This window comes from Leptosomus discolor, chromosome 5 (genome assembly GCF_034619465.1).
Source record: "Leptosomus discolor isolate bLepDis1 chromosome 5, bLepDis1.hap2, whole genome shotgun sequence".
Lineage (NCBI taxonomy): Eukaryota > Metazoa > Chordata > Aves > Leptosomiformes > Leptosomidae > Leptosomus > Leptosomus discolor.
The window spans coordinates 8,901,003-8,921,439 of NC_141395.1; the positions used below are offsets into that span (position 1 = coordinate 8,901,003).

At 42.7% G+C, this 20,437-nt stretch overlaps 1 protein-coding gene across 1 annotated transcript in view; it reads left to right on the forward strand.

Annotated features, from left to right (window-relative positions):
* The first annotated feature begins 3,003 nt into the window (after window positions 1–3,003).
* The window catches only part of ACTR3 (actin related protein 3), a 32,726-nt gene continuing 15,292 nt past the window's right edge, over window positions 3,004–20,437 (forward strand). The window contains exons 1-2 of the mRNA XM_086466225.1: window positions 3,004–3,081; window positions 20,317–20,372. Coding sequence (XP_086322351.1) covers window positions 3,038–3,081; window positions 20,317–20,372 — 100 coding nt within the window. The 5' untranslated portion in view covers window positions 3,004–3,037. The remainder of the gene's footprint in view (window positions 3,082–20,316; window positions 20,373–20,437) is intronic.

Consider the following 20,437-nt stretch of genomic DNA (forward strand, 5'->3'; position numbering starts at 1 on the left):
ATGTGAGCTAATTAATTTTGTTTATGCTTCAATTAGGAGTAGTCAGCATAACAGAAAATAATAGTGTCCTTAGAAGAACTACCCTCATTATAATACTAAAAATCACACCCCTTGGTTAGAAGACCCTTGCCCAAAAGAGACCCCTACCTTCTAAAAACGCACAATATTAAGTTGTGTAATCATATGTAAGTTACTAACCAATCACATAATACTTGGGAGGTGCCAAAGGCGGAGTATACTGAAGTAAAAATTTATATAAACTGTAAAGTGAAACAAGGAGGTGCGCTAGCTTTGTGGAATTTCCACCTAGCACCCTTTTCTGCGCAGAACTGAAATAAATAAATATCTCAGCTTGGTGTGTGTGGTTGGCTTATTGCACAGTGGGTGTTGGACCCCGTTTGTGGGACAACAGCTGGGCATACTGACTCGGTGGTGCTGATCCCCCTTGTGCCGGCTCTATGAGCTGTATAGCCAGGATGAGACCTGAGCTCCACGCTTTCTGCATGTCACGTATTTCTGGCCCTTGTCTCACACTTCTCTGGGGGGTTACTTGAACTCCTGTAGCTGGAGCGCTAAGCTGCTTTCTCGTTCCAGGACTCCATCTGTCACACGCAGCAGTTGAACCTGCTGCATGTATAAACCTGAATACTGGGTAATAAAACCAAGAGGAAAGCGAAAAGTCCAAATGCTACTTTATATACTAACTGTATTTGTTTTAGATAAATACGTACCTATGCACATACACAGGCACATGCATTTAAAAAGGGCTATTTGCACTTTTTCTGAAAAGCTTTCAGAGACACTCATTTTTCATATTCCAGCACAGCATAGCTCACAGGCTGCACAATATCCTGCAGAAATCGCTTTCATTATCTGTAAACTGCCTCATAATGTCCTACTCGTAATTTGCTCTGACATTAAAATAAAAATGTTAACATTCTCAATATCTCCTTTCCTTGTTCAGGAAGATCTGGCAGCCTACAGAAGCCAGATGGTGGCTTGAACTTCACAACTGAACTGTCTAGCTGCTGCTACAAAAAGGGATGGTTTTGCTCCCTCCTATCTCAACCTGAAGGGCATGTACCTAACCCTTTGCATTGGCACTGACTCTTGTCTAACCCTACAGTGAACTCAGGGAATGAGCCTATTAATTAGAGACAGGTTAAACTAAGTGGGGAGGACTAATGCTTGAAGGAGGAAGCAAGACCACTGTTAGGATACCTTGATGGTCAGGGACTCCCTAAAGGACATGGATCCACCTGCAATAACACAGCCAGCAGGTCTGGGGACTCATCGGGCTAGACATGTCCCGCAGCACATTGTTGAGGTGAGATGGGCAGACCCAAAGTTAGTGGCTAAGTTCAACCAAGATTCTAGATCATCAGACAAGTTCATGGTGGTGAAACAGGTCCAAGGTGAAGCCAGGATGTCCATCTGCAGACCAGGACTAGGGTCAGTGATGGTAACCAGGGAGGCCCATAGAGACAAGGCAAGTCTAGTATCAAGCCAGAAAGCAAGACTAGGTCAACACGCACCTACGGCATAACTCGGACAGTAACTGAGGGCCCAGGGCTGAACTTAAATGGGTCTCCTGTGTCCTTGGGCAGGGATTGTGGGGTGGAGGCCTCAAGTGAGGCTGATTAGGGCCATTAAGGCCCATTAGAGCCCTGACAATTACTCCTTTGGATGGACTACCAAATTTGTCCCCAGTGAGACATTGGGTTATACCATGAAGCTCACAACCTCACATTGCCAAGGTGGTAGCAGCAAGTAACAGACTGAAAATACCTGAAAGCCCCAATACTGGAGCTGTTTAAAACATGAAAATACTTTGAAAATAAACAAAAAATGGTGTGTGGCTACAGTACCCCATGGGGCAAGAACCAGGCCAGACCTGGCAGACACAGCAGTGTGTCCTTCAAAGCCTGAAGGGCTGTGAAAGGTGGAGAGAGGGAGAAACAAAAGAGCAAGGCCTTGAATGGTTTTTTTTTTAATTTTGTCCACCTGAACGCCAGAGCCCCAACAGTGCATGCCCTTCTCCCTTTGGGACCAAAAATCCTTCAAAAGGAGGACAGGGGCCTATGGCTAAACCCAAGAAGTGACGGACGCCACCAACCCCATCAGTGGGTGTGCTGGGACGGCCGATCGGGGAATGGCTGTGCTTGTTTGCTCCAGTTACGTGGGGGCATGGCATGGAGACGGTGGCACCATCAGCATACTGGCGGGCAGCAGGGTAGACTGGTGGGCGGCTGGGAAAAGCTGCTTGCTGGGCTGGCCTGGCAGTGCCGCACCATCCCGCCTCGGGCTGCAGGATTTTGAGGGATGGGGAGCGTGAGGTGTGGGTTTGGTGCTCCTGCGGAGGTCCATGGGTGAGGGGGGCCTGAGGGTTTCCTCTGAGTACAGCGGAGGAGAATCAGGTTTTTCACGGAGGCTGGTGCAGCGGGGTATTTGGCACTTTCCCCGGCGGGTGTTTCATTCGCCAGCCCAGCTAGCGTCCGGCAACACCAACAAGCACCGTGAGGAGCGCGGCCTCCTGCATTTGCCCTTTGGTGACACATTTTCTGGGGAGGGCGTCGGGCACGACAGGGCCTGCAGGAAGCCGTCCCCTCATCCTTTTCAGCACCCTCCTCGCACCACACAACCCCTCTCGCCGTCTTCTCTCAGGTTTTCACCACGACACCGCCACTTCAGCCGCCCTCCTTTGCTCGACGCCCCCGAGGAGGCCGGTGGCGGCTGCCGGGGCGGGGGTTGGGTACGAACCCTCCCGACCGCTCCACTTCGCGCCGCCTCGCAGGGGCGAGGCCGCGAGATCGGACGTCACGGAGGGCTGAGGTTGTCGCGCCCGCCCTCGCCACCGCGCGCAGGGAGGGGCGGGTCAGCCATCTTGGGCTCGCCGGGCCGTGCCTGCGAGCGGGCGGGGGAGGGAGCGCCCGCCTTGCGGAAGTGCCCGCCGCCGAGCCGAGCCGAGCCGAGCCGAGCCCAGCCGGAGCGCGCCCAGGGCTGCCCGCCATCCCCAGCACCGCCGCTACCGAGGAGCATGGCAGGGCGCCTTCCGGCCTGTGTGGTGGACTGCGGCACGGGGTGAGCGACGGCCGGGGCGGCCGCTGACAGCTCGGTGCCGCCCGGGGCGGGGCCGGGCGGGTTCCGCTGCTGCAGATGGCGGCGGGGGTCGCGCTGCCCGCCGTGGGGCCGGCGCCGAGCTGGGCAGCCGCGCCCGAGCCGGTAGCGGGAGGGCCGGGCCGGGCTGGGGGGAGCACCCGGCAGCCCTCCGCTCCCCTCGGGCCCCTCGCGGTCGCCCGGCGGGGAGGGATGTCCCGGCGCGGCCCCGCTCCCCCGCCGTCGGTCCGCGCCTCCGGCAGCCCGCTCGCACCGGGGCCGTGCCGGCCGCTCCCCTTCGCGGAGCCTTCGGGCCGCGCCGCCGGCCGGGGCCCCGCGGAGCAGCCGCCTCTGTCTCCTCGGCCGGTGCCCGCAGGGGTGCGGGGACCCTGTGCGGCTGCCGGAGCCGGGGGTGGCGAGCGGGGAGAAGGATCGTGCGGCTGCGGTGTGGGGCTGCCTGGGAGCTCCCGAAGTGCTCTCGCTTAGAGGAGTCACTGCTCTGTCGGGCGCTGTCTGGGGGGCCTTTATGTATGTAGCTTTATTTCGGTATGTGCATAATGTCATTTATTCTGTGTTACTTCTCTCTGTGGAAGAAAAAAACCCCTCCCCCTCCATCGAGCAAGCGCAGAGGAACTTCCTTAGTTTTGTCAAAGCCTCTTCCTGCTTTCGGGCTTTTATACCTTATAAGGCAGTTTTCAGTGTCAAACCTGAACCAAATCCGTTGCAGAAACTCTTCTTTTTATTTAGCAGCTAGCAGATGATGAAGAGCATGCGGTGCCAGTGATATATAGCGTAAAAATTGATTCGGGAGAAGGCCCTCGGGATTCAGACTCTCTTTCCCACCGTGGCATGGCTCCTTGAGGCTTTGGGTTGGGGAGCAAGCTCTTGGAGGTGTCTGTATGAAGCCGACCTGGAAGGGTTACATGGTACTGCTTGCAGGAGCGCACTGAGGAAGTGAAAACCTCTGTGTGACCTGCTGTCTGTGGTGTGATTTTAAAGATGAAATACTTTATTCTAAGCATTATGCATCAGGTTTTCATTGGAAAGGAAAGTAGTGGTATGTTTTCAAGGCTCTTCCTCTTTAGCTACCACTGATGGCATGCTGATTCTTTAACTTGTCTTTTTGTTTCACTTCTCATCCATCTTGCTAAAAATAATCAAATTTCTCAATGACTGCGCTATAGGGACAGATATTTACAATACTCGTCTGAAAGGGCATGTTCTTTTGAAATCCAGGCAATGGTTTTTGAAAGCACACGCTCATCTTACCTTCAAAATAATGTTTGGTGTAGGACATTAATAAATTAGTCTTTAAGAAAAGCAGGTATATGTGTGTCTATAATGTCTGCATGTTTCACAGTTGTATGAAGAAGTTGTACCTGTAGTTAGAGCAAAAACTAGAACCTTGAGTTTTGTGTGATGAAGGAAGGTTAGCACAGCGGGAATGAGAATGTGTAGCTGAGTGTAATGGAAGTGAGTTTGACATGATACGTATATACACTGTTTATCTTTCAAAACAAAAGATCTGTAATGTGCTCTGCTGCTTGGACTAGAGGCTTTTTCCCATCCCCCATGTTTGTGCATTGCAGGTAGTCTCATTAAAGTCAGTAATTATGTCTTTATAGAATTGCAAAATATAGGTGGTGACCACTAGAGTAGAGAGACTTAGAGCTTTCAGTGATGCCAGGCAGGAACAGCATACTAGCATATAGCTGTGTGAGGAACGGCTTTGTCTTTTTAGTGTGAGAAGTATACCAAGGGGCCTGAGTCTTAAAACAGATCTTCCTGGGCAAGAGCATACTCTGTAATCATCTTGAACATGATGTTAACCAAGTCTTGCTCCTGTTTTATTTGTTTATCCCCCCCCCCCCCCCCCCCCAAAGATCTCTCTAAGATACTGTTTTATTGTGCACCTGTTTTGGGTTTGGTTTTTTTTTTTTTTTTAGTGCAGCCCAACCTGTTCTGCTCTCCAGGCCTTTCCATTCTGGTGCACTTTATAGTCAGAGGTTGTTCTTCCCTGATGTTCTGCTTCAGGAAACAGAGGGCAAAGATTTTTAGCGTTGGAAACATTACGGAGCGTTGGGGTTGTTGGAATTTCCGTAGACAAAGGTATAAAGTGGTGAATTTACAAAGGGAAAATCTAGCACTTGAGATAAATAAGGAACAGGTGGGTAGTGGTGCAGTGGGATGTGATAGCATAATCATGCTCGTAGGGTTGGGTTGTTTTAATTGGTTCAGCCCTCGCAGCCCATCTCGTTCTCGTGTGTGAGAACATAACACTTAAATTATGTCAGCGTTGTGCTCCGTGCAGATCAGTTGAGGGCTCACCTAGGGTGTTGTCTTGTCTACCAAAATGAGAGAAAGCAGACAAATTAAAAGACATCCCCTGAAAACAGGAAAAGAAAGAGATTTTGGAAATACAACCAAAGCAGAAAGGTTGAAAGGAACTGCCTTGTTTAGAACAGGCAAGGCTTTACAAGTGCACAAATTTTCCAGTAAGTAGGGGTTTTTAGAGGGAGGAGATGATAAATAAATTACAGTCCAAAGAGAATTTGCCTTAATCAGCAAAAGGGCAGACATAGGTGAGGTAGTAAGGGTGTCTTCCTAAGTGTCTTGTGCCTGTAGCCGCAGGTCCAGTTTGTTGATCTGAGCAGTTTGGTTTTCTGTGTGTCTGTTCAGTTTACCAGCTACGGTTAGGGGGGAAGGAGGTGGATGAGAAAGGTGGCAGAGTTGTGCTTTTCAGCATCAGCTTGTGCATGTGAGACAAATTTTTAGAACCTCTTTGAAAGCGTAAAGAGACCAAAGCGCAGAAGAGGTTGGGGAGATCATGTGATCCCTGTCATTTGAAGTTTTAACAGGTTAGTCTAACTTTTTAGGGATCATCCAAGTACATGTCATACAGCTGGAGCTGGCAAATGGGTGAAGTCAGTGACACAGCAATCAGATTATGTGTGCAGCAAAAATTCTTCCAGTGTTAGCTTTGTTATCTTGAAATTTGCATTCTTTGCTTAAGCAAACCTGATATCTAGAGAATAAGGTAATTGATACCTAGTAAGAGCAGGTAAATACTTAATTGTGGTTTTAAAAAGCTACATGTCTGAAGCAGTGTCCTTGTAATTTCACAATGAAGTTACAAGCATGGAAATGAAAAATCTGAAGAGCTCGGTTAATTTAACAGAATTGTTAACAACCAGGATTATTTCTTTCTATAACTGATAGCGTTGTTTGGTTTAGTTTTAAGTATATTGTCGTTTTGTTGGGAAGTTTATAAAACAACATTGTGGACCTTATTGTCAGGAAGTCTTCATCCATGTTAATACTGCATTTGATTTCACTGGGCTGCTGTGAACCCCTTTCTTTCCCTTTTTCCCACAAAATGTGGGTACCACGCCCCTCAACAGTAAGCTATGAAGTAGCACCTGTGTGCTGTTCTCTTCATATCCTTCAAATGCTGGTAGAGTTTTTTTGGGTTCACTAACTTATGATGTACACTAACTTATGATGTATGCTGTGAATGAGACTTACTGTAGACTGAGGTGTATCTAAGGATTGCATGCATTTTAAAATTAAAATACAAAAAAAACCCAACAACGGAATTATTTCCATAAAGGGTATGAACAACACAGCAAAGAAAGAAAGTCTCCTACTCATTTTTTTAATCTCAGTAGGCTGCAGTCTTTTGGTCTGTGCCTTTTGGGTATTTGAATAGTTCTTGCTGCCTGTTCTATAAGTGAACACAGCATGGCCCGCGAGTCATGATTAAAAGCTCTTCCTACGCCACTTCAGAATTTAGCTTGATTAGGTTGACAACTAGATTTTAGCTGTGTCTTTCTGTTGAATGCCTTTTTTTTTTCCTTGGTATAGACTTGTATAACACTGAATTAGCTCATTTGGGATGGCATATAATTGCAAGTGTTCAAATTAATGGCTCTTCAGCTAGCTGAAGTGGCTGTGTAACCTACTGCAGTTCCAAAATGAGAACTTAATTTTAGCAATGAAAGTGATTTGAAGAAAATAATTTGTATTTTCTATACCTAAACTTTCTGGCTTCTGTAGGATTGTGTGCCGTTTCTCTGTGGCTGTCGGGTGGATCCATTCAATACTCAAGTGTCACTGGTGGCCAGCTTCTTTAATGTGCCCGGGAGTCTTGTCTGTAGGGTCGTGTATGTTGGTTAGCCCTCTCTTGAGTAAATTGGTTGTGTAATTATGTGGAAAACAGAATCTGTTGTCTTGCATCTTGCTTTCTTCCATCTCCTCTCATATGCCAAGCTAGGCTCCTTTTTCACTTCCCTTACACAGGCTACCAAAATGGGTTGTGTTTGGGTGTTTGTTTTTTTTTTTTTTTCTCCCCCTTTCCTGAATACTAGGGGAGAACTAAAGGTTTCAGGGTTGACTGGAGAAAGACTCGCCGTTTGTGATGGGAGCAGAGTCCCTCTGCACCTCAGGGCAGTCTGGGTTCCCTCTGAGCTGAGAGCCTGGAAAATTGAGGGTGCTCAGGATTTCCAAGTGTTCTCGACATGAAGTTGTAAACTGTTCTTTGGAATGAGTCACATACATCTCTGAGAGCTTCTTGGCTGTTCAGTTTCTATAACCAGTTCTGCTGTAAATGAAGGAAGGATAAACTTGGGCGCGTGTAACCTCAGGGAAGCTGAAGCTGGCTGGTTGTTCAGGTGGTGAGCACAGGGGAGTGAGCTTTGCATTGGGGAACTTCTCTACAAACCCTACTTCTGTAGCTAATCTTCATGCAACGTCTGTATAGCTTCCTGCTCTTAAGTAGAGCAAAATATTTACGAGTTGAGTGTCTTCTGATTTGAGAAGTTATGACAGGATTATGTTACTCTGTTTCTCTTCTGGGTTTTGACCTGGTAGTGTAAAGGAGTACAAGATCCATGAAAAGCTAATAATCTTCAATGGACAGCAAAGATACATGAGATGAGAAATCCAGTGCTACAAAAACAAGTTAAGGGGAAGTAACAGCCTGTATTTTGTTTGCTCTGCAACTTTTCAGTATATACTGGACCTTGAAATGATTGTTCTTTCCTAACATTCCAGACATGGGTTATTTCCACAAATTTTCAAACCTTAACTTCTGTTTAGTATAAATATTTCAGCACTGTGATGTTCTTGCAGTTAGTATTTCAACTGAATATCTTGTCATGACCTTTTGTGGGTTCCAGTTTCACAAAACGTTGTCTTTTGGGATGAATTTTCTCTGTGTTGTGTCATCCCAGAAGTAATTTTTCAGTGTGGAAAGCATGAACAAAATAATTCCTTAAGGGAATATGGAAAAAATATTCTTCCAGGATTTTAAGAGTGTCTTTTACTTGCCAGTAGCTGAAGTTGTTAGAGAGGGAGGGGGATGTGCTTCATCCTTAACATGGAAAAAGGAGGTGTGCTAGATTGAGAATTGTGCTGTAATATACTTTTTTTTTTTTTTTTTAAATAATTGCAAATAGGTTCTGAAGGCCCATGGTGCTCTATGGTGTCTCTTAAATGATTCTAATACATCACAGTCCATGTTTTAACAGTAAATGCACAGAGCATACAACATAATTAGGAATAACAGGAATTCAGCTAGGAATATATGTATTCTTATACACACACATACATACATATATATATTTTGTAAATTCTGTTACAGGAATATGTGTGTCAGAAGCCATCCAAGATGCATGGCACCTGCCAGTCTTTTGCTTTCTGCTTTTCCTTCCCCCTCTGTCCCACTTACACTTGATAGATCTATATGTATTAAAAAAGGCAGGAAGGTAGCGTTTCGGAGGAGAGGACAAACCCACTTGCACCCAGGGGCTGAATCTGTAAAGTTGATAACTGAGCCACCTTCTGCGTATGGCAGAGCTCCCACTCGTGTGTGCATGGGAAGCTTGTGCAGTCACGCAGACCGGAGTCCAGCCCTGGTTGTGAGGAAAGGTTTGAGGGAGGGTGGGGGTGTGGGAGTGGGTGGGTGGGACTGGGCAGGTTCCCTTCTTGTTTCTTGGTGGCTGTTTAGTACCTGGCTTGAACGTTCTGCCCGGAAATTATGTTGATTGCATGAGTCTGATGGATGTTTGCCTGTCTAAATCAGTTGAAAATACAGTTTCTGGGAGTTCAAAACTTAACTGTACAATTCCTGAGTAGTAGTAATCCATCCTCTGTATTGTTTTATAGGCACATATAAGAAACTTTGCAGTTAGTCTTTTAGTTCAGTGCAATTTTAAAGTTGCAACATAATGTTTCAACATTTAGTTTGTTTCATCATTGCAGACTTTCTTTGAGAAATGCAAGAAAGTTTTGACAATTTCAAATAAAAGGTTTTTTTTTAAACTTTTAATTTTGGACGTTCTTCATTTAAAGACTTTAAGCAGAAAACGTTAAATTCAAAGTAAAGTAACTAAAAGCATACTTCAGTTTGTCCCCCATGAAATTCACAAGTTCTTTTATGCTCTGTGTATGGAAAGCAATCTCTTTGCTTTAACTTTTAATTTTTGGTTTGTTTTAGTCACTGAACTAAAATGTATTTAGGTGTACCAATCTAACAAAAATCATCCTTGGGTAGATGCTTAAAAATACCGATTTGATTGCAAACTTGTTATTGTCCATAGCAGGATTATTTTAACTATCAAAATGAAGCATCTGTCCTTTCCAGGTGCTAGTGCTGATATATTGCCTTTTTTTTTTTTTTTAATCAGTTATCAAGGAGGATTGTATCCAAACTTGAAAAATTGATCATGTCAACCACTGCTTTAATGTAGGGTGGGTATAACGTAATTCGATTTTATTTCTTTTTGTTCTGATCATGAGTTTGCATTTTTAAGACTAGACATGGAAAAACTAGATAAATTTAGATTTCCCCCCCCCCGGGTTTCCTTTTTCTCTTTATTATTCTCTTGTGGTCATTGAAAGTGTTTGCAGCTGTGCACAGGATGTGTTTTGGCATGCTCGGTCTGTAGGGAACATGATGCAGACTGTCTGTTGATACTTTATTTTGATGGTACCCTGCTATCAATGAATGAATCAAAATTTTAATTCTTTAGTTGATGCAGTATCTCTTAGCTATTTTTTTGGTATTAGCATTTTATTTGTCGTGACGTGCCTTAGATTTATCATGCTGTTTGTCATCTGCAAGAGCTTTCACAATATGACTGCTTGCATATTTGTGGTCCGACTTTAGGATCTCTGTGATCTCATTAAATGAGACCTGCTTTTTATATTAAACAAAATTCAGTGATATGGTTTTGTCCTCAGCTTAGTGGGGCATTTTTTTCTACAAGACAACTGTTTCTAATTGGAAGCCGTCTTTTATTAGAAGCATGGTGTAACTTGATAAATATGTAAACTGGTGCTTTAATGCAGGCCTGTTCTTGATGGAAAACATTTGGTTACCTATTGAAATGCTGCAGTGGTAGCCAGTGCACTGGGCAGATTGGAAGTGTGCTGAGACAAGTCTCCTGCAGTGCTTGTGTGCTCCTTCTCTCCTGGCCATGCTCTCTCTCTGGTTTCATCTTACCCTCCACTCAGATTGGTGTGATTGGGGCGATAGCGCAGTAGCTGTTGGTTCAAAGCTGGAGCTCTCAAGTGCTGAAATTGTGCAAATATCAAGCACAAAGGCTCAGCTTTTTAATCACAGAATCACAGGATGTTACAGGCTGGAAGGGACCTCGAAAGATCATCTAGTCCAAACCCCATGCCAGAGCAGGACCACCTAGAGTAGGTCATATTATTCCGTATTAATGTGGAATAACTTTACAGTTTAGCCTCTGTATTGCATTTGTTTGGAAAAATTTCCAAGTTAAGTAGGTTTATAACAGTTACGGCTCTTTCTGCGTCATATGACTTCAATTTCTACCTATTTTAATTTTTTTAAGTGCAGATTTTGTTGGCTTATGTATTTGGAAATTCAGTATTTGTCGATTCAATTGATCTCCCCTTGTTTTATTTGTTGAAAAGTATGTATAGTTAATCTATTCTTTTGGGTTTTGTCTTCCTCATAAGTGTGTGTGCAATATTCAGCTTATTTTTGGCAAATGATGTAGAAAGTTGCCAAATTAGTCTCCCCGTATAATAACTAATTGATACTATTAAGTGATGAGTCATGCAGACTGGATCTAAATTTTTGGGGCATACTTTCCTTGTTATTTGGAAATACCACTTGGAGTGGCCAGACAGTGGAAAACGCTCAGAAAACTGGCATAAAAATTAAATGCAAATTTATTTAAAAACATAGCAGTATAGGTTAGTATTGTGTGGGTGTGGTGTAACTCGGAGGCACTGTTAAGACACTTGTTAAAATGAATTAGTCTAGAAGTCTCAAAGGAAGCAGTAAGTAAAAAAGAGAGCCTTCTCCTTCTGCCAACACAAACTACTTTCATTATACAAAGATAATATCCAAAGCTATTTGCTCTTCTTACTTTGAGGAAAATATAGTAAAGGGAAAGCTAATTTTTTCTGTGTTAAAGCACATGTCAGCATTAAATGTTTGAAATGGATTTTACAAACATAAATAAAACCAACTAGGATTACAAATTTAGATAGTGGTATCATCCGAATGCCTGAACTTGGATTTTGTTAGTCTTAAACACTTTAAATACGGGCTGGTTTTCAAGTACACTTTTCATGACTTGATCGTAAGCTAGAGTCTTTTGGTAATTAATGCATCTTACCTTCCTGTTTACTTTTAGGAGAAGAGAACTTTCCCAGGGTCAAGTTATCAGTGCTGTTGTTTGTTTGTTTGTTTGTTTGTTTGTTTGTTTATTTAAAAGTTTTGATGCAAGTAAAAATAGACCAAATTTGAAAGTAGATTGTCTTCTACTCTGTCCAAATGTTAGTAAAATTAGAGGCTGTACAATGTGGTAGCTGCCTCTGTTCTCCAGCCTGATGTGAAATCTGTCACCTGGAGACTCTTATTGCAATGCATGTGATTTTATTCGGAATGCTGTGTAGCACAGGCTGCTTTTGCCTCTGTATTCCTCTTAGTCACCCACCTGAAGGGTTCTGGTCTGGCTATTTGTGGCCATGACTTTGTGCTTTTTGCTACCTGTTTTAGCTACATTTTGCTAGCAAGCATTACAGTCTTGTCTGTACTTCGAGCTGTAGATGTAGATAGTGATAAAAAGCAGCACTGGATAAATACTCTAGACAAAATATAGATACTTTTAAAGATAAGTTAACCTTTTTTAGAGATGATTTTTTTTCCTATTTAGGAAATAAATGTTTTTTAGAAGCATTTCTCTTTCAAGCTACTTTTGAGCTCACTTTTAAAATTGCACACCACTTCAGTCTGCTTATGGTTTGTTTTACTGTGGCAGTTACAGCATGTGGTGAAGAAGTATTTGCTGTCAAAGTGAAAGTTTTTGTTCGAGTGAACTGATACTTTGCGTGGGAAATACTGTAAGAAAATAGTTTCAGACGCACAGTAATGCAGTTAATTCCAAGGCCAAGGTTGCAGACTGCCAGATTTGTAACATCTCTGGTGTCTGGGGGTCCCATATGTCTTTGAAATATCCCCTTGGATCTGTCTCGTCTACAGCTTAACAAGATTTTTCATCTGAGAGCACTTCTAATCTTGTGTGCTTTTTCCATTTATAGAGCTAATTCTTTGGCTTTCACTATTGATTATTTAAAACATTTTAGATCAACAAGTGTTCTAAAACTTGACAGAAGCAGTTCCTATTTAAAAATGCAAACTAGTGATGTGTAAGAGGGAATATATGTTGGCTAAAGATACAAAAATATGAAAGGCATGACTCATTTCAAAGTCTTCTGCTATCTTGTGTTTTATCAAGGACGTTTGAAGAGATAGTAAACTAATTTATTAATACAAGTCCCATTTTCCTGATAGAATCAATTCCTTCAGGGACTTTTGATCTGCTGCTGCTAAACCAATTAGCACTTGATGCTAGAGCTGGGACCTTTTTTAAAGGGGCAGGGTGGCTTTCCTCTTTCATCATTATTTTCTCATTGTTTCACTTTGTGGGGATTTCAAAAGTAAATACTGTCTAGGCTTTTCAATATCATCTGGTAGAGAAGAAAAGCAACAAATAAAAACCAAAGGCTTGCTCAGGCTTTTTGGTAACGTGAGGTTCTATGTATGAAGACTAAGGGCTCATCCATGTTTCAGAAGTTTTCCACTTCTTTTTAAAGCAATTTTGTTTTTTAAAGACATCAGACGGTAAAAACACTGTATCTATCTCATAAATTCTGTCCCTGTAGAATTTATCCAGTTAAAACAGGAAAGGATATTAAGCCCTTTTTGATGAAATCTTTGATAGACAGACCATCTGTTAAGGAGCTGGGGACTGAAGAGCAGAATCCTTTTCCATTCTGTTTTAAAACCTGGGATTTTTGCCATTTGATTTATTTCATGCCCTTTTGAATATATTATGATGTGTGTGTGTGTCTTCCTTAGAGTCTCCCCACTTTCTGAGCTGTTTTGTACTGACTTCTGCAACCTACTCACTTCATTACAATTTTCCTGGAGTTAAGGTAACTTAGCCAGCAATGCGTTTTGCTGCTTTATGCACACCTGCAACAAAGAATTTACGTGCTTCAGTGAACTTGGTTGCATCTGTGCTATCTTGTGTGCCTTCGCACAACGGGCCTGCTGTGAAACTGTAAAATTACCTTTCTTGATTTTGTATCTTTATCTTGAGCCATTCATAGTAATGTTATTAATAGTAACTTAAAGTTATAACTAATGCTTGAAAAGTCATAAATTTAAATAGTAAGGGAAAGTCCTCTATTGTGCAATCGTTTTAACTGTTTCTCTGTAAAATTTGTTATGCAGCAAAATATCAAGCTGTGATGAAGGAGATCTGTGTAAGATTAGCAAGCAGATTAATGTATAAATATTACAACAATCCTTGCTGGTCATCAAGTAGCATATATGGAGAATTTACTGCTGTGGTGTCTTGAGAGAAGTGAGATTGGATTGGATTGAAATGGCGAGATGACTTGCAGACCATGCTAATGAAGGCCATTCATGTGTAAAGGCAACAGGCTTCATAAGATTCTTCGGTTTCCTGTTTTACATAACTACAGCTTCTGAGCTTCTCTTTGCTCTTGGTTGATCCAAAGAAATGGCCTCATTCATCCTTTTTCTCACTTAAATTCTTTGGGTTAGACCCATGAAGGAGCTTCAGAAAGCTGTGGAGTGAAATCCAGGTTGGTGCATTCAGCTGCTCAGCACAGGGTTTGGAGACACTAGTGTGGAAGTGGGAATTGGCTAAGCAGGACAACAGAAACGCCGGGGTGCATTTAAAATTTCCAGGTTGTGCGCATCTGATTTCAAACTATAGGAATATGGTTTAATCAAATAATGATTCCCAGGCCTGAAACTCCTGGGCTCTGGTGTCAGTATCGCATTCGGAAGTTGGCAGCGATTACTTCTTTAAAAACACTCATCTGTTATTGTTTCTTTTAAATGGCCAGTATGCAGTTCTGGGCAGCTGTTACTGTGTGGTGATAATTTTTGACTCCCAATGGCACAATATCACTTGGAAAACTGAAACTTTCTTCTAGGAAGCAGTACGTAGCATGACTCTAAGTTATGCATACCCATGCTTGTATGGTCATGGAATAAAATAATTAAGCTGTCTTTGGAGCCAGGATCAAAACTCTAATCATACTTCTTCTAAGATCTGTGTTCTGGTTACTGGGCAATCATCTTGCTTTCTGTCTTTGGCCCTTGTTTCTTCGAGTCTTTTCCACGTGGTTTCAGGAAAGAAGTGCAAAGCACTCTTGCCTCAGGAGAGTTTGTAAGCAATTGGTAAGAGGCTTTTATGGGCAATGGAGATTGGCTCTAAACCCATTTGTATGGAAGAGGATATGGAGTACAGATCTGCTGCCTGAGCAAGCGTGGCACCTTGCAAAAAGGCGCTATCAGCTTGCTTTTGAGAATAAATGCAGTTTCATTTTGTGTAAAGCCTAATCCCATCACTGAATGTTGGACTTAGTTGGAGCATGACCCCTTGGATGGGTTCTGCATGAGACTTTGCAGAAGTGTGTTTGGTTAGAGGAACCTTGCTGGGCTTGGTGCACAGGCTGTGGTGTACACCAAAGCAGAGTTTTACGACTTACACACGCAAGCTAACACGTTTGCTGTGTGGGTCACTGTACTTGGGAAGCCCATTGCGTCTGCAAGGTGAGGTACAGGGCAATGAATGTGTTGTGTTCTGAGTGAGGGCCTGCACAGAAGGATTGCTGTGGGTCAGATGGTGGATGGTAACTTAGAATCGTCATGAGAAGACAGCAATTTGAATAAAACCAACAAAAAAGCCCTCTGAAAAAAGATCCTTCTATATATATGTGTTTCTCTAACTGTATGCACCTTGAAGGTAAAACCCAAAAGAGACCATTTTGATTTCAGCCTAGTCCTGACTTTCTTTCCAGAGGGTTTCAGGTTGTTACTCCCACTCCCATTGCTCCTCCCTCCCCACAGAAAAGCAGTTCTTTTTGTTTGTTTGTTTTTAAAGTTGCATTGTGTCTTTCCAGTGGGACCAGTGTTGGAAGTACATCTTATTCCTGTCTGTGTATGCTTTAAAAAAAAAAAAGTGTCCTATACATGAAATTGCTTTTAGTCCAGGTCATTAGGAGTAGCTGAGGGGTAGGCTGTAACCCAAATTTGCTCTACAGAAGCTTAAGATCAGGTGACACTTGTCCTCTAGTGCTCTGCTCTCTGTGTACTTGGCTAACTCGTGTCCTTGCATGGAGCTGTCCGCAAAATGACAAGGATACAACTCATGTTGGGCCACCCCATTTCTGTTGTACGCCTCACAGCGGCTAAACAAATGCATTGCCCGTGAAGCAGTCGTCCCCCTATTGATAGAATTGTAGAATAGGATCATAGAATAGTTTGGGTTGGAAGGGACCCTTAAAGGCCATCTTGTCCAACCCCCCTGCAGCGAGCAGGGACATCTTTAGCTGGATCAGGTTGCTCAGAGCCCTGTCCAGCCTGACTGTGAATGTTTCCAGGGACGGGGCTTCTACCACCTCTCTGGGCAGCCTCTTCTAGTGTTTCACTGCTCTCAGTATAAAGAATTTCCTCCGTATATCCAGTCTAAATCTGCCCTCTTTCAGTTTAAAACCATTGCTCCTTGTCCTATTGCAACAGGCCCTGCTAAAAAGATTGCACCCATCTTTCTTACAGGCCCCCTTTAAGTACTGGAAGGCTGCAGTTGTGCTTGAACTAGGTTGTGTCACTAGGGAGAATATATACAGAATGACATTTGTTGTGGACAGGAAAGAAGTGGAGCAAAGGCGCATGGTCATGGTTTGTGGTTTGCAGACGGAGGTTCTGTTAATGATGTTCTCATTAGAAGTTCTTACCCTAAGTACTGTTTCCTTTTGGCTTTAAAATTGTCTGCGTGACTAATACATAAGTAACCTTCAAGTGACATTGCTTTCATGTCATAGCCTCAGAAACATCTGTTCTAGCTGAGAGAGCACATATAAGAAATCCCATTAGTGCAGCTGAGAACGTTGTGGAGAGCCTTTTGTCTGTCCTTCCAGAGATATCTCAGGCAGATCAGTATGAAGCTACTTTGCAATTTCAGGGTGTGAGTTGGAGGTAGATGTGACTCTAGAGATATTTTTCCACTGATAGTTGAGATATGTATTAGTAGAGTTAACTTAAAAGGAACCTTCGTTAGTTGCTACCGCCAACCCATTTGTGGTATGAATGTCCCCTGCAAAAAATCGTGTTCTGTTCGTCACATCGTTGCACCTGCATAGGATGGTGTGTGAGACCCCGCTGCCTTTTGGAGAAGACTTTGCAGGGAAGTCACTGAGGAGTATCAGCACCATATATATGTATATTGGCAGATAGTATGGGGCGGGTATATGTATGTGGTTCTCTATGTACCTACACGTAGATATGTATGGAGACTTTGTGGATTGCTGCTGGATACTTTGTAGCTCATCTTCTAAAGTAAATCCGAAGGGCATGATTATCCAACAACATTTTTTGCCATTTTTTGTTTGTTTATTTGTTTGTTTTTCTCCTTTTCCACTTAAATGAGGTAATAGGCCTACAGAAAGACTTCAGGTGTCTGCACGTGGAGAAGTAAAGGAAATCATCTGAATGATCAAGGTTGAATTCAGGTTTTCACCTTCGGGATTTTGTAAATCAGTTCTGTGTTACAGATTTTAATAGAAATCTGCTTATACTTTTATGCTCATCTGTGCAGTGCCTTGCTCTGTTGCTGGTGAGTGCCCCAAATTCAGTGTGGGAAAGCTGAGTTCATGTCTCGTTAGATGACATATGCCTGCCTGCCTCCGTGGAAGTCCCTCCTGCCACTCTTCAGTGCTGTGTAGCAAGCAAGACAAGCTGTGATCTACTGGAAGACTGTGATCCAGTATTGGTGCTGCCTTATGATATCTTTAATATCAGGATTTTTTTCTGTAGTGGCAATGGTTGCTGCTCTGAAGAAGACAGGGTGTGCCTCATTCCCCTGTGAATCATACATTAGTCAGACACACTTTGTGTGTATGAACTGCTTGTGGAAACTGTATACTTGTGAAATCTAGCTTGCCCGTGGTATAATTTTTTTCATGTGATTTTAAATATTTACTTCAACAGACAGTGGTAGAATAGATCAGTCTGAATAAAGCTTTATCTTTGCAAAAGTTCATTTTTAAAACCCCCTGCTGTTATTACATTGTGCATTTGGAGGACTGACTATTTTTATCAACTCATTCATTTTTTTAACTTTTTTTGTCTTGCCTATAACATTTTTAAACTCCATTTTGAGTATCTATGTATATGTTTAGTTAGGAAAATAAAGCTTAGTGTTTATTGTGTGTTTTGCTATAGTCCCTGGCAGCCCTAGCTACTGTCGGGAGCCCCGTAGTACTGGTCACTGCAAGAGGCTGGGGGTACCTGCGGGCGTGGAGCTGGAGGGGCAGGTCTGTGGCAGGAGGTGGCAGCGGGTCCCTTCCCTGACTGATGGCATTCCTGATGCGGAAGGGAGAGTGTGGCAGGGAAGCCTTGACACGCTAGAGATGTCAAGCCTTGTGCCAGAGACTACGTTGGAGACTTGTGGGTCTTTTTTCCCCTTTTTTTTTTTTCATTTTCCTTTTTTGGAAGCCTAAAAATGTGACCTTTTTTTTTTTTTTTTCCACGAGTCAGGAGACTTCTTGCTGACTAGGCCATAGTATTTTTAGATATGCTGATTTTATGTCTGAATACAGTCTTTTTATGTAAAATGCATCTTTCATTTGACTGTTTTTCTTTAAGTCTACTGGCTGTGTGTGCGCTGGGCAGCGTCCCACACCACAAGCAGTGAAGCAGCCTGTTACCTGCAACAGTTTAGCCTTTGTTTTCTTTGAAATACTGCGTTTAATCAGTCGGTTTTAACTTTTTTGCTTGTTAAGGCACTTCTGATCTAGTTGTAGGTTTATGGAGCCTTCAGGCTCCAGAGTTCTTGGATAGATTTAGCTTTAAAATCTATGTGCCACTGTTCCTGATTTGTAGCGGAACGCAGAGGGAGCAAGTCAGTATTTGCTGCTTTTCTTAGTAATTTTCTTGTGGTACTAAAAGCCTCTTAAAACAATATAGATACAGTGAACAGTTTTATTCTACATGAGATGTTACAGAAGCATCAGTCTGTGGAATTCTTGATATTTCTTTTAGGAATTAAATATTTAAGGCAAAAATTTAAAAAAAAAAACAACAAACTTTTGTAACTTGAGTCTGCAAAATCTGAGTTGGATGTCCTGAGTTCAGGCATGTAAAGTGCATAATGCTGATCTCTTCATGGGGTGTGAATTTCTTTCTGATGTTTGTTTCTTGTAAAGTTTATGTTGCTTGTGAAGTTTTCCGTATCAGTAAATGTTCCTGTTGATGAATGTGAAGTCTAGGGTTTTTTTTGCATGGCTACTTCCAACTGTTACACTCAGTGTGTTACAGACAAGATCAGGTTTACAGCTTTAAAAAAAACTTGTCTTGCAAAGCATTTTTGGTGTTAGATGAGGTCCTGTGCTAACCACTTTGTTATTTAGAGACAAATGTACCTTCCTTTTGAGGATAGGTTTCTCTTGGCCCAGCACTAATGTGCACGATTCATGTCAGCCACAAATTGTGTAGGCGTTAGCGGGCACGTGAGCACGTTGTGAACCGCTGCATCCGTGGCGTCACAGCAAAACCTACTGCAGCAGCACTCCTCTTCTGGCCTGTAAAAACCAATCTCTTACTGTATTTGTTGCCAGGCGTTTTGATGTGTTACTGACTTAAATTTATGGATTATTAAAGTTAGTACTGCCTTATACCGCCTAAGGCCTTCCAGGTTTCTATGGGAGTGCTGTAAGTTGTAGAGGTGCTACTACAGTGTTTCATGCTTTTGCTGATGGTGCTGCTTTAGTTAGTACAGCTGTCTGGCTGTGTAAAGAAAAGGAGAACTTTGTGATGTCTGTGTTGGTGAAAAACTTGTGCGTAGGCTGTAACTCTTGAATGTAGCATGCGTTTTGATGTGTGTTTTAGAATCTGCGTATGCTGTTGTTAACTTCTGTAGTAACGTTTCTAGGAGCTGGATGGTTATTTTTCATGAATACATTGGTAGTTTCTCCAGTTTTCTTACATCATGGCCATGAAAATGATGTATATATCCATAGCGCAATCTGGAAATGGGGTGGGTGAAGATGTGTAGTTCTTTTCCTCTTGCTTTCCTTAGTCTTATTAAACACATTTTCAAGAGTGTTTTCCATTTGTAAAATGGAATTTCTTTTGCTACCACTGTCATCACCAGCTGTCACCTCTGACAGTACACTTAGTGAAAAACTTGTGAAGTAATGACGGCCAGCCCTGCCGCACACCCAGCTGGCAGGCGGTGGACAAGGGGATTTTTTTCCTTTATCGTTAGCAGTTACAAAATCACTTCTATCACTAACACTTACTGCATGAAAATGTTTCTATAGAAATGCTAACTGCTGAACAGGGAAGAACTGCTCTGACTCTAAATTACCCTCCTAAGCATTGATAAATTGAATTGCATCCTTTGTCTTCTGCAGTAAAATTTTACTAGAGTAGAAGTTAGCAATGATGCTTGATTTGTGCTAGGGAGCACTATTTTACCTCTTAAAAATGGGAATGTCTTTGAGTTTTTTTAAAGGAATGTCAGTGCGTCTTTTTGATACAGGAAGAGAGGGATGTTCATTTAAAAAAAAAAAAAGGACATATCGTTGGTATTTGTGGTACTAAATATTATAACGTAACCTTTCTTGCCTCAATAGGTATACGAAGCTCGGCTATGCCGGTAATACTGAACCCCAGTTCATTATTCCTTCATGTAAGTACTTGTTATTTATGTATGAATGGTGAAGTTATGCCTAAGAGTTTCTATAACATGCTGTG